Genomic DNA, 13,677 nt, shown 5'->3' with positions numbered 1-13,677 from the left:
GAGAGCCAGCTGAATGATTGGCCAAACGTTGGCTAGCTGAGCCGCCCAGTCATCTGGGGAACAAGGCGGGGCAGTTGGCTGTGGCAACTCCGGGATCGGAACGAAGTCTCGACCATAGACTACCCGGAAGGGGGTGTAGCCCATGCTCTGGTGCACTGCATTGTTATATGCCACCTCAGCAAAGGGGAGTAAGTCTACCCAATTATCTTGCTGGTAGCTTATGAAGGAGCGCAAAAATTGCTCCAGGGTGGAGTTAAGGATCTCCGTAGAGCCGTCCGTGTGGGGGTGCCAAGCAGTGGACAATGCCTGCTTGGTGCCAATCAACTTCAAAAATGCTTTCCAGAATTGTGAGGTAAATTGTGTACCCCTATCTGTGACCAAGCGGGAGGGGGTACCGTGTAATTTGTAGATGTGATTTAAAAAGAGGCATGCCAGCTGTTGAGCGGAGGGAATGGAGGCGCATGGGATAAAATGTGCCTGTTTCGAAAAGTAGTCTTTAACCACCCAGATGACCGTTTTCCGCTGTCTGGGTGGCAAGTCAACTATGAAATCCATCGAGATTTCCTCCCAAGGACGGGAGGGACTTGCCACCGGCTGCAATAGTCCCTGGGGCTTCCCCACTTTTCGCTTGGCCATGGCACATGTAGGGCAAACAGCGACATAATCTTTTACATCCCTCCTAAGTGTAGGCCACCAGAATTGTTGCCTTACTAGATGTAACGTTTTCACAAGCCAAAGTGCCCTGCCATTTTGTCATCGTGAGAACGTCTCAGAACCTCTGCTCGCAATTGCTCCGGCATGTACAGGCTATTTTGTTTCCAGGCCAAATTGTTATCAAAAGAAACATTGTTTCTATTGTTTTGCAACCATGTATCCGTTTTTAAGGCTTGTACGAACTGCTGTTGCAATTGCGATGAAATTGACCTGCGTCTCCCTCCCCTTGCGGGCGGTTGTGCCGGAGTCCACTGCGTTCCATTTTGGCTGCACGTGACAGCTTGGCAACCCAGCTGTGTGTCAGTCCACACAGTACCTATAATGTCAGATGCCTAACTGGCATCCTGGGGCCACCTAGAGAGAGCGTCAGCTAAGAAGTTCTTTCTTCCTGGTATGAACTTCAGCTTAAAATTAAAGCGGCTGAAAAACTGAGCCCAGCAAACCTGCTTGGGGCTGAGGCGTTTCGGGGTACTGAGCGCTTCCAGGTTTTTGTGGTCCGTCCAGACCTCAAAGGGGCAAGTGGCCCCTTCCAGGAGGTGTCGCCATGCCTCTAAGGCAGCTTTGACGGCAAAAGCCTCTTTCTCCCATACATGCCATCTCCGTTCTGTTTCGGAGAACTTGCGGGAGAGGTACGTGCAAGGCTTCAGCTGATCATTTAAATCCCTCTGAAGCAAGAGCGCCCCAATTGAGAAATCAGAAGCATCCACTTGTACTACAAAGGGCTTGGTGGGGTTGGGGTGTTGTAGCACCGGTTCGGCTGTAAACAGGCTTTTGAGGTAATCAAAAGCCCTTTGGCATTCAGGTGTCCAGTTAAGTAGCGCTCCTGGGTTTCGTGCTTTGCGCATGTCTCCCAAACCCTTGGTGCGGAGTAAATTAGTTAGGGGCAAAACGATTTCCGCTAGTCCCTTGATGAACCCCCTGCAAAAATTAGTAAATCCCAAAAAACTTTGTAGTTGCCTCCTGGTGTGTGGGCGCTCCCATGCCAGGATGGCCTGGACTTTCCCAGGGTCCATTTCGATGCCCCTCTCAGAGATTCTATAGCCCAGATAATTTATCTGAGATTTATGAAACTCGCACTTAGAAAGCTTGGCAAATAGCTCGGCTTTGCGGAGTTTCTTGAGCACCTGTTTAACCAAGGGTTCGTGCTCCTCTTCAGTCTCAGAATATATCAATACATCGTCTAAATACACCAGGACCCCCTTGAACAAGTGTTCGTGCAAGACCTCGTTAATCAGTTGCATAAATACCCCCGGTGCCCCTGCCAAACCGAACGGTAACACTTTGTATTGGAATGATCCCAGTGGGCAATTGAAGGCCATCTTCCACTCATCCCCCTCCCGTATGCGTATGTGAAAATAGGCTTCTCGCAAGTCCAGTTTAGAGAATATTTTCCCCTTTGCCAGATGTGCTAATATGTCTTTGATTAGGGGCAAAGGATATTTGTTGGATATGGAAGCCGCATTCAATCCGCGGTAGTCTGTACAGAGTCTTAATGTCCCATCCCTTTTTTCTCTGAACAACACTGGGGCTCCAACTGGCGAGTTTGCGGGCTCGATGAAGCCTCGTGCTAAATTCTTGTCCACAAACTCCCGCAATGCTGCCAGTTCTTTCTGGGTCATTGCGTAAATTTTGGGCTTTGGAAAGGGTGTGTTGGGGATCAGTTCTATCGCACAGTCAGTCTTTCTGTGTGGTGGGAGTTTGTCTGCTTCTTTCTCCCCGAACACATCTGCAAACTCCGCGTACCTGTCTGGCAAGCCTTCCAGGGCCGCTGCAGCCAGGTGTGTGGTTGTAGACGCCGCCCTCCCCACTGCAGCATGGGGAATTCGGTCCCCTGTGGGTGCTTGGTAGAAGCCATCTGTAAACGTGATCATCCTGGTTTCCCAATTTATGTAGGGGTTCCTTCGTACCAGCCACGGAATGCCCAAGATGATTAAAGGTTGGCCCACCGGTGCTACAACAAATTTCAGTCTCTCCCGGTGACTGCCTAACTGCAGCGCCACTTCTTCGGTGAATTGGGTGACCGGGCCCCCTCCCGCTGCCGAACCATCCAATTGTGTGAACACTATGTGGTGCTGAAGTGGACAGCAGCGGAGATTTAAAGCGGCAACCATGTCCAAGTGCATTAGGCACCTAGAACAGCCCGAGTGTAACGGTTGCCTAATCCCAAATACTCAGTCTCACAAGCTCGGGCTTAAAGATAACTGATTTATTAAAGGAATAGTATGCAAATACAGAGAAAGCTGAGAATGAGCAAAAGCGCGCCAAATACAAACTTAAAAGCCGTGCCTGTGAGCAAGTTCCGCCCCATCCCTCGTCAGGACGCTCCCCCTCCCAGGTGTTAGAAGCCGTTAGACGCGCCTGGGAAAGTAACCTTGAGCAGGAGCGCAAACCCAAACATACATTCCAAGCCCTCAAAACAACGGAGGGTGAAGGAATGGAAAAACCCCGGGTGAAGGAACACGGAACAGAAAAAGACATGTGAAACGTTACAATGTTAACAGCACATTGAAATGAGAACATGACACCGAGTCTATTAGGGCCCAGACTTCAATCGACTTCTCAATGGACTTTAGCTTAACTTTTACGTACAGGGTGGGACAGTTGGCACTCACCCAGATGTCGTTGCGCCCATTCTCCTCCTCCACCTGCCCTCTGGCGCTTCTTAGGGCAGGTGGCTGGCGTTTCCCGCTGGTTCTACTTGGTCGTTCTCCTCGTCACTGGAGTAAGGTAGTTCTTTTGCTCCGATCTCTCCCCTGGCCGCTGGCATCTTTTTGGGCGCTGCGGGTGGTTTGCCCGGCGTTTTTCCTGGTCTGTCAGCTACCTTTGTTTTCGGGCACGCCGCTGCTTTGTGGTCGTCTTTCCCGCATCGAAGGCATTGCCCCCTGGTGAACCGTCTCTCCCTCTCCTCTCTCCAGGGTTGGGATGTTGTCCTCACCGGTCCTGCAGCGGTTCAGGGTCCCTTTACCATCACCTCTTGTTGCGCCGCCCTCTTGGCTTGTAGGAAGGTTTCCTGGGCATTTTCCGCCTTACCGGCCAGCAGTATCCACTCATGTAGAGTGTTTGGGTCATCTCTGGATAATGCCCATCTCAGAACGTTCAAGTTCAGGCCCTCTTTGAAACGTTCAATTAGGGTAGACTGCGACCAGTCCACCACCTTTCCAGCCAGTGCTTTAAAGTCCATGGCATAATCTGCAACAGATCGTTGCCCTTGGCTGATTCCCCTTAGGGATCTCTTCGCTCTCTCCTTTTCCAAGGGGTCTCTGAAGTGCAGATCTAGTGCCCAGAGGAACTCATCGAAGTTGTCGAGCTCTGGGGCATCTGCCTGGCATAGCTGCACATACCAGTCAGCCGTCCTTCTTTTAAGTTTGTTCGCAATGGCATTAATTTTGCCCTTTTCTGAGCGGAAATATGGCCCAAATTCTTCCATGTAGTTCCTTGCGTTTGTCAGGAAGAAGGATAATGTTGCTGGGTCCCCGTCGAATTTGACCCCAAAGTCTTTCACCCCCGCTCTTGGTGGGCTCCAAACCACATCTGGTCATCTGGGCGTACCTCGGGCTGCTGGGGTTCTCCGGTCTCGGTGTGGGGATTCCTCAAGCCGGACTCTGGGCGGCGTTGCCTCCGTTTCGTGCCGACTCCAGCCTCTTCCCAGCGGTCGCGTCCCCAGGGTGGGAGGGGGGGAAGATGACCTCCTGGAGGATTCTGCAAGGTGAATTCTGCCCGGCGCTGCCTCAGCCTCCTGCCATCTCCTTCCTCGCCCCGGCTGTCACGTCTCAGGGATGGGAGGGGGGGTGATGAACTTCTGGTGCCTGGTTCCAGCTCACCCCTTCCTCGAGATTCCCACGCCACCGACCATCTCAGGAACAGCTGTTCAATCGACTCCAGCCTTGCCTCCATTATCCTCAGCCTCTCAGCTGTCTGGGGGCTTTTCTCGGATCGTCCGATCTGGCGCCTTCCCTCAGCTCCTGTGATCGACGATGACAGCAAGTCCCGCGGCTTCCTAGACGCCCCGAGCGTCCCTGGCAGGGATCTTGGTGTTTCGTCCATGGTGACCCACTCACCCTGCGATTCTCTGGTGGCTTCAAGTGTCCTGCTTCTTCCGGCCTCCTCCTCCTCTGAGCTTGATCCCGAACCCTCCTAGACTTCGTACTGTCTGGGAATAGGGTTCTCGCCGATCGCCCGTGCTGTGGAGTTGGGAGTCCCGTCGCCGGTCCTCTGGTAGCCACCTCTTCGTGGGTTGAGTCTTTCCATCGCCAGCTTTGATCCCTCACAGACGAAATCTGGAATGGTGCTAGCGGAATTTTTTTTTTTCCGATTCCCATCTTTATGTGATGGTTGCCTTATTCCCAAAGAAACACAGACTCACTAGTTAGGGCTAAGGATTTCTGGTTTATTGGGAATAGAATGCATACATGAAAAAAGACGGGAATGAGCACATGGCGTGCGAGGTATCCGGTAAATACCCGCGGTGCGGACCTGATCCTTCCCCACCCCCTATTGTCCCAAAGTCCTGATCCGGAGTCTTGATGGGCGATTAGGGTGCGATTCCGGAGTCTCGATGGGCGATCGGGGGGATTAGCGCTGATTGCCTCTGTCCTCTTCCTGTGTCCGGAGCAGGTGTGTCCCCCATGGTAATGCAGAGATGTCAGGGAGAGAGGGTGATGGCTTTTCAGGTCAGGACAAAGGTATGGCTCCTTTGTCCTTTATTTGTATTTGTCTTTAAGTGTTTGTGAGATTATCACTGATTCCTTCCTCCTTCCTCCCCTTCCCCGGGAAGACATGTTCCCCGTTGTGATGTATGTATACATCACAACGGGGGACATGACACATACCATATCTGGATTGCCAACACTAACTTTTATTAAAGGAGAAATTGTAGCAGAAGAATGGTAGCACTTCTCAGACCCGAAGTCCCAGGCAGCCCAGCAACTTCTGTCCACCAGTGACTGGGCAGAACTCCCTCTGGGAAGTTCACCAACAGAGCTGGAGGGAGATAGCCAACTCACTGTTTGTTCCAGGTATACTACTTCCGACCATGGAAATTCCATTCCTGGCTGTTAGAAGTCAGGACTATAACCAATAGATCTCTCTTCCATAAAATCTCTTCCCCTTTCTAAAGCTATTTCCCCCCTGATTATCAGTGTCCAGTGTCAGAGGGTTCCATGGACACCCCTATCGTAAGCCTGACATTCCCTGTGTAGGGCTAATTTTTTTCCCTTCCCTTCCCTAGCACAACACTTTTTGTGAAGAACCCGCCAGCTTCTTGCCCCGGATAACAGAGCTCAGCCCTCAGCACTCCCCCATCTCCAGCCCCGCACGGTCCATTCCAGCCACACCGCCAACAGGCCCACTGCTTGTCCCCAAGATAGAACGTCTCTCCCCCACTCCTCTCTGTGGTGAGTAATTGGAACCAGCGTCCCCCCCAGTGAACTGGCAGTTCTATTTATTGTGGACAGTGTCTGCATGCATATATGTTCCATAGCAAGCCAGTAACAAAAGAAATTTTGTGTATGCTCAGAAGCAATTAATAATTGCAGTGATTTTTTTTCTCTATCCCCCACAGCAGCCAATAACCAGAGAATGACACAGGGACCCCCTCTCTCCCTTGAGGGGCTAATTCCATCCCCTCTCTATTCAAGCCAAAATAGGACAGAACCAAGCAAGGTAAGATTGTGTTCACTCAGATCAAATTCACCTTCTCCACGCCAGAAGCTCATGAATTGTGAAGCATTAATAAACTCCTCTGATTTATCACTGCTAGTTTCTCATGAGCTTCATCAGGCTATGGCATTTCGCTTGGTGTCCTCTATACAGGTTTTAGAAATACACTGGTAAGAAAATCAATCATCAGTGATGGAACGCATCAAAGAACACATGGTGTGGCAGTGTCCAAGAACAAAGGGGCATCCTGAAAACGCAGCTGCCTCCTTATACCCTGCTCCAAATGCCCAGCTTCAAAGCTTACCCATAGAGAAGGCCTGTATTTTCCCCAAAGCATAGACAACAAGCCTTGCCTCACCTGTCCTGTTTCTGTGTGCTGCTGCCTTTATTTTGCAACCTTCGCTGGCCACGCATGCTTTGAAGAACCATAAGACTTTTTAATGCGTCTAACAGTCGTGAAGGGAGATGTGTATCCCTGTGGGCAATTCAGCTTCTCTTATAAGAATAGAACAAAGTGCACATCTGGTCTAGTGAGACTAGAACCCCATTTCCAGTACCTCTAAGATTCCCACTTGCAGGGTATGCATGAAATAGTTGCTATTCATCTCCATTGTTTTCATAAGCGAAGCTCTTTTCCTTCATCCCAACTGTGGGCATCTCAATATTCATAATGCAGAAGTGACCAGTGGGGGTGGGGGGGCATTGGAAATGCACAGGAATACTCCTCCTCCTATCTGTGGAGCTTTACGGCTGGATTTACACATGAACCTGGGTAAGTGACAGATATGTCTGAACCACATAAATCTTGGGATAGGAGAGGACTAGTTTTAATCTCAAACATTAGATTACTTTTTGATTAAATGACATACATGCAGTCATGTCATGAGTAAGGATGGCGAGCAGGGGGCTTCCATCCAGGCTGTAAAGCGCATGCGTAGTACTGAGGAATTAAGCAGCCATTCAAAGAGACACAGATCAGGCCCGCCTTAGCCTTTGGGGTTTATATGTCTGGGTTTTTCCCACGCTTATTCAGTTTGTTAGGATTCTGTTTATGTAGCAGTAATAAACAGAGAACTACTCCTCATCTCAGCGTGTGTCTCACTGTTAGGACAAGTCATCTCTGTTGTGCGAACATAAAAATCCTGTCAAAAGTAGGATAGCTCTAAAGCCCCATCTAATTACTCCTAAAAGAAAACAATTTGGAGGCCTTTCTGAAGGAAGACGGACACACATTGCTTTTTCCTTTGTTTTTTTTTCCTATGGAAAGCTAGCAGGAATTGCGCTCCCATAATGTGACAATTTGGGGCCAGATTTTGGCAATGTGATTAAAGGTGTTCTGGAGCTGCCAAGGTGATTCAGGAGCTGCATATACCTTTGGGCTGCTCATCTTGGTTTTACGCTGAAAATACCCTTCTTCCCTCCCAGACCGAGAGCCGCAGAATCATCCACATTTCTGCTGAGCAGAAGCGCCGTTTTAACATCAAACTGGGGTTTGACACATTACACGGCCTAGTGAGCACTCTGAGTGCCCAGCCCAGCCTCAAGGTGAGTGCTGATTGGCCCTTCTCGGGCCTTGCCAATTTCCTCAACAGAGGCCAACTGTCCTTCCAAAGTTGCCCTTGCAGCTCTTGATGCTGTCCTGAGGAAACTGGCTTCTCTAGTCTTAAGTGATCCCCAAACTGAAGGAGGGGTTGTTCTGCAAAATTTGTAATCCATAGCTGGCAGATAGACCGGATGTTATAGGAGGTGTGGAGGCTGCTAGGCCAGGGAAGCCATCTAAACCCACATCATCTCCTTTCTTCACCCCACTGTGCAGATCAGCAAAGCCACAACCCTGCAGAAAACAGCAGAATACATCTGCAAGCTGCAGCAGGAACGGTCTACCTTGCAGGATGAAGCCCAGCGCCTGCGGGATCAAATTGAGGAGCTGAATGCTGCCATCAAGTAGGCCCTGGGGATACCACTGGCTTTCTTTGGCAAAGGAAGTGATTTGGGTGTCTTTTGGTTGCTGAAATGGAGCTCTGGCATGGCATGGGCATATAGGAAAGAGGGGAGGCACAGGCCACTGACTCTGGAGGTGGTGGCACTTGGCTTTTGTGCCAAATCCAGGCTTCTCCCTGATTTGTCACTCCTTTCTTATAGCCTCTGCCAGCAGCAGTTGCCTGCCACAGGGGTGCCCATCACCCGCCAGCGCTTTGACCATATGCGAGAGATGTTTGACGAATATGTCCGTTCGTGCACCTTACAGAACTGGAAGTTCTGGGTTGTATCCTTTGGGGAGAAGGTTGCTTGCACTTCTGAGTGGGAACCTGCAAAGCTTTGACCAGGGTAATTATTCCCTGAAATTGGCAATGATTCAAGCATTTCTTGCACTAGCCACAGGTGGCAGGGTATCTAATTCGCCCCCTAGCAGGAGTAGCAGAGAGAAAAACAAATCTGGCTCCTTAACTGCTCCTCCTCCATCAGTTCAGCATCATCATGCGGCCTCTCTTTGAATCCTTCAATGGGATGGTGTCCACCACCAGCCTAGAAAGCCTCAGCCAGACATCTTTGGCCTGGCTGGATCAATATTGTTCACTTCCGGCACTGCGACCCAGTGAGTCATTGACTTCCTTTTTGTCTTCAGTTAGGGTGGTTCTGGATGCAAAGGGCAGGGATTAGGGTGGGAAAGAGGGCTTGAGTAAAATCAGGAAATAATGTTTAAACCTTAATCCAGTGTGGTGTAGTGGTTCAAATGCTGAACCAGGACATCTGGTTTAATCTTGGATTGTAAAGCAATTAAAAAAAAAGGACACCCAGATTCAAGTTCTTGCTTAGCTATGGAGCTCACTACAAATAGTCCTCACTTAACAACTGCCTCGTTCAGCAACTGTTCAAAGTTATGACAGTGCTGAAAAAGGAGACTTACTTACAACCATTCCTCACAGTTGTGGCCATCCAGCATCCCCGCAGTCATGTGTTCACAATTCAGTGTTTTGCAATCAGCGTGCATTTATGATGGTTGCAGCATCCTGCGGTCATATGATCACCATTTCCAAGCTTCCCAGCTGGCTTCTGACAAGCAAAGTCAGTGGGGAAGCTGGCAGGAAGTCGCCGTCACATGATGTCTTGCTTACTGACCTTGGGTGATTCGCTTAATGACTGCAGTGGAACTGACATAAATCTGGTGTGGTCATGTGACATTTCTCTTAATGACCATGTCACTTAGTGACAGACTTGTGGTTCCAATTGCAGTCAGTAAGTGAGGAGTACCTGTACATGATTTCATCATTCTCTATCAGACTCAGTAAAATTGGGAGAAATACTATATTGTTGTAAGCCGCTCTGAGTGACTTGCTGAAAAGGGCAGCTACAGAAATCGAATAAATAAATAAATAAATCACTGAAATGCCAGAGGAAAGTTGGGATATAAATACAAATGATAAACAATGTGGATGCTGACTTACACATGACTCTACTTTCTGAATTGTAAATGGCCCTGCTTATATTAGAATATGATGATGCCTGGACAAGTACAACCCAGCTCTGGATTGTAGTCATCCAGGGATTAATATATTTGCATAAGCTTGTTCTGTTTTGTTTGTCCGTTTCTATATCCCAACTTAGTTTCACACCAGACAGGAATGTTGCATGTGCTTCAGAAAAATGGGCATTTGGCATCAGATAAATAGAAAGCACTGTCTTGGAGGGACATTGATGCAAAAATGTCAGAGCTGTGTGTGTGACTGCCAAAATCTCACTGTGCAGGAAGCTCAGAGAAGGTGGCCATGTGGAAAAAAATACTTCTCATTATGGGGCATGAATTTTAAAAATTCCCCAAACCTGCAAAACTTTCATTGAAAACATGTGGGTTACTAAAATATCAGAGTATTTTTTTTATTATTTAAAGGTTAGGACTGTATAGTCCCTCATTACGTTTACCAAAACTACAGTTAATAATACTGTACAGTATTGTATCTTTTTTTATTTCTCCTTTACAAAGAATGTTGCTAAACATTACATATAGTACAGTAATGCAATTTTGACAATTCTTGCAGACCAGAGAATTCATTTTCCTTATTAGGAACTTTATAGACTTGTAGAATGGCTATCCAAGAGAATATCTGCATCTGAATATACTGCAACAGTCTTAAACATTCTTGCTTGTGCATTTCATTAAATTTAGTGCCTGCATATACTTGTTACTCTAATGCAGAATTCTGGCTTGCTATGACCGAGCAATGTGCTGGCATAAGTGGTCTGACTAAATATGATTTCTTAGCATGGCATAAGAATCTTGATCTTTTGCTTGTTCTTTGGTTCTTCTTAGCTTCCATCTCTGGCTTGTTAAGGAAGAGAACAAACAAGAGTTTCCGATTCACAAATCATATTAACGTTTATTAAGGAAATAAATGATTATTTTGTAGTGGCATATCCTATGAGTCCTTAGGATGAAAGGTTTGAGGTTTTAGATCTCCTTCTCCAGAAGCCCTCTAGATCCACATATCAAACTGTCCCTCCTGTTTTGGTACAGTAGCTTGGTAATTACTGCTACCACAGTCACCTACTGTATCTTTTAGGGCAGTGTTTCTCAACCTTGGCAACTTTAAGACATGTAGACTTCAACTCCTAGAATTCCCCAGCCAACATAGGAAGCAAGAAGGTAGTGTGAACTAACCTAACCCTAACAGAAATATCACAGTTCCTTGTTGGAGAGTCTCAGCTTTTCCAACACCATGCTTCCATCTTTTATAGTAAACACAAGTCATACAATTTGTGCTAGTTCGAATGACAAGTTTTCACCTTCTGCTCTGGTTTTGTACCTTCCCTTTTTGTTGTGATGTATCAGTTCTTTTCTCAAAGAAAAAAACTTATTAGCACCAGCCATGCAATCATGATAGATAGATCTTTTAGTTTGTTTCCATTTATCAACTCTAAATGATGCCAATTTTGTTTGTATTCTTCAGATCTCTTATACTGTTCTTCTCTTTGCTCCCCTGTGCTGGTCAGCTAGTAGAAGAATACCTACAGAGCAGTGTTTCTCAACCTTGGCATCTTGCTGGTTGGGGAATTCTGGGAGTAGAAGCCCACACATCTTAGAGGTGCCAAGGCTGAGAAACACCACTGTAGAGCTTAGGGGGATTCAGAAAGAATGTAGCAGGATACAGAGAATCAAATAAAGAGTGAAGATAGTATCTATGTGAAGGTATTATAACAAGAGTACAAGTATACATTTCATATCACTTGTGCCTTCTGCTGTGCTATTGCTTTGGGGAGATGTCTTGCTGTATTTTGCACTAGCAAGATTCAGTGTTCCTGTCCCTAAGGAAGCTACCAGAGCAAAGGAGCAGTACCATTTTTAGAGATGTCTCATTTTTTTCACCCTCTCCACCCCCAATTTTTTTCCCTTAGCTGTCTTGAGCTCCCTTCGCCAGCTGAGTGTTTCTACTTCAATCCTGACCAACCCATCTGACATCCCAGAACAGGCTACTCAAGCAGTGACGGGCACAAGTACCAATGATGGCTCTTCCTAGCCCAAGAATGGGATGCTAACCAGAGGATGGCAGCTGCCAAAGGATTCCTTCATCCCTTCAGAAGAGCTACTGTTACAAAACAGCTGATCGGTCAATTCTCTGCAGGAAGCTTATAGAAGATGCTTCTTCTGTGCTGACTTTTCTCCCAATTTTCTCTAAATCAAAAGCCATCTGGCCCAGCCTCCTCTCCCTCCTGGCCTGGCCAATGAAACCAAAGTGATTTTGCTACAAGATCTGTGTGATCTGGGTACTTTCCCTTGGTGGGCTTAGCTGACACCTTCCGGTCTCTACATTAGTGATTCACACAGGTGATGGATCTTCAGTCCTCCATAGTATCTTCTCTGGTTTCAATTAAAAGTCTTAGAGGTAGGTCCAAATCCACACTTTGGAAGTCCAACAGGAAACAGCAGTGACATCGTGGCATCTTTTTTGCTTTGTAAAGTTATACACCATCACAGGCAACTGTCCCTGAAAAAAGATTTACACCTGGGAAGGGAGCCATGCTTTAGTTCCTGTTTACTAGATCATCATCACTGCTTGTCTTTCCTGAGGGGAGACAGTTACAACTTTAATTATGTTTTTACCCTCTAACCCCTTTTCAAGAATATACATAGCTCCAGAGCCAAGTTTGAAATGTTTAAGTAAGCCTGCCTATGTGTACATAGCTTTTCAGTAGGTAACAAGTCTACCCATACCCAGAGGATACTAAAAACGTAAGAAGATGTTGTCAGTTCAGACCAGTGATCCATTTCACCCAGAATCTTGTTTCCAGCAGTGGCCAGTCTAATGTGTCTAAGAAGCCAAATAAACAGGACACAAAAAGTGATGTGTTTGTCACCTTCCCCTTCTGCTTCATCCCAGCATCTGCAATTCAGAGGAATATTGCTTCTGCAGTAGAGGCCTTATTTGAAATGTCAGAGGCAGTATGACTAGGGTGTCCGTATATGGTCCATCTCACCCAGCTTTTCCAGTGAAGGCTATATGCTGGTCTTTGACTGTAATAAAGATTTGATTTGACCAATGAAGGCTAAACAGGTTGTTTTAGAAAGCCTACCAGCTAGGATGAAAGCAAAAATTCCCATTGTGGATGTCCCAAAAGTTTATTATCTCTCAATACTGGTGTTCCGGCTAGCTGGCAGAACTAAGGCCCAAAGTACTAGTCACTGAGCACTTTCAGCTCACCATCTGAATAGTACAAATAGTTAAGCAAAGCAACCTTTTTTCAGTAAACAGCACATTAAATGCAGGGGAAGGGCCATTTAATATAAAAAGAGGCCACTCTGTGGAAGAGCAGGCTGCTGGAGAAAATTGCAGGCTCCTGTGCTCCTTCCTTTCCCTCCCATTTGAACCCTTCCTCCAGATCAGCATGGCTGAGTTGCCAATAAAATAACAACCTTGACACAGGTGTGGGGTGGAAGAGGAGATGCATTGTTTTTGGAGCTCTGCAGCCACCAGCAACAAAATGCCTTCAGTGTACTGCATATTCAAAGTATATGGCATAATAAATTCATTGGTCTTTAGGGTGGCAAAAGTCTCTGGTTATTTTGGTTCCAACAGACTAAGATGTTTAGAAGACAGTTCTAAGAAATTACAATCATTTTGTGGAATCACAAGCCCAAATACAGCTAGTAAACTACTGCAGAAGCTTGCTTTGCTCTGGATCTCAGGATCCAGGGAAAGGTGATATCAGAATACACCATAAAACTGGTTTTACCCTGTGCTAACCAGCCATTTTGTTTGATTTCTTAGTTTAGCACAGGAGTCACGTGCAGGAATTTCCTAAAATGTTGCT

General features: G+C 47.1%; 1 protein-coding gene across 2 annotated transcripts in view; it reads left to right on the top strand.

Moving 5' to 3' along the window:
* Nucleotides 1-12,196, top strand: part of MLXIPL (MLX interacting protein like) — a 54,895-nt gene extending 42,699 nt beyond the window's left edge. The window contains exons 11-17 of one of the 2 annotated variants that reach the window (XM_063298965.1): nt 5,942-6,107; nt 6,278-6,375; nt 7,798-7,917; nt 8,189-8,316; nt 8,515-8,638; nt 8,839-8,968; nt 11,764-12,196. In XM_063298965.1, coding sequence (XP_063155035.1) covers nt 5,942-6,107; nt 6,278-6,375; nt 7,798-7,917; nt 8,189-8,316; nt 8,515-8,638; nt 8,839-8,968; nt 11,764-11,885 — 888 coding nt within the window. In that variant the 3' untranslated portion in view covers nt 11,886-12,196. Of the gene's footprint in view, nt 1-5,941; nt 6,108-6,274; nt 6,376-7,797; nt 7,918-8,188; nt 8,317-8,514; nt 8,639-8,838; nt 8,969-11,763 lie in introns of both variants that reach the window. The other variant, XM_063298956.1, reaches the window with a different exon arrangement.
* The last annotated feature ends 1,481 nt before the right edge of the window (nt 12,197-13,677 follow it).

Source organism: Candoia aspera, chromosome 1, assembly GCF_035149785.1.
Source record: "Candoia aspera isolate rCanAsp1 chromosome 1, rCanAsp1.hap2, whole genome shotgun sequence".
Lineage (NCBI taxonomy): Eukaryota > Metazoa > Chordata > Lepidosauria > Squamata > Boidae > Candoia > Candoia aspera.
The sequence above is the reverse complement of the archived record's forward strand: the minus strand, read 5'-3'. Positions and strand labels throughout refer to the sequence as shown.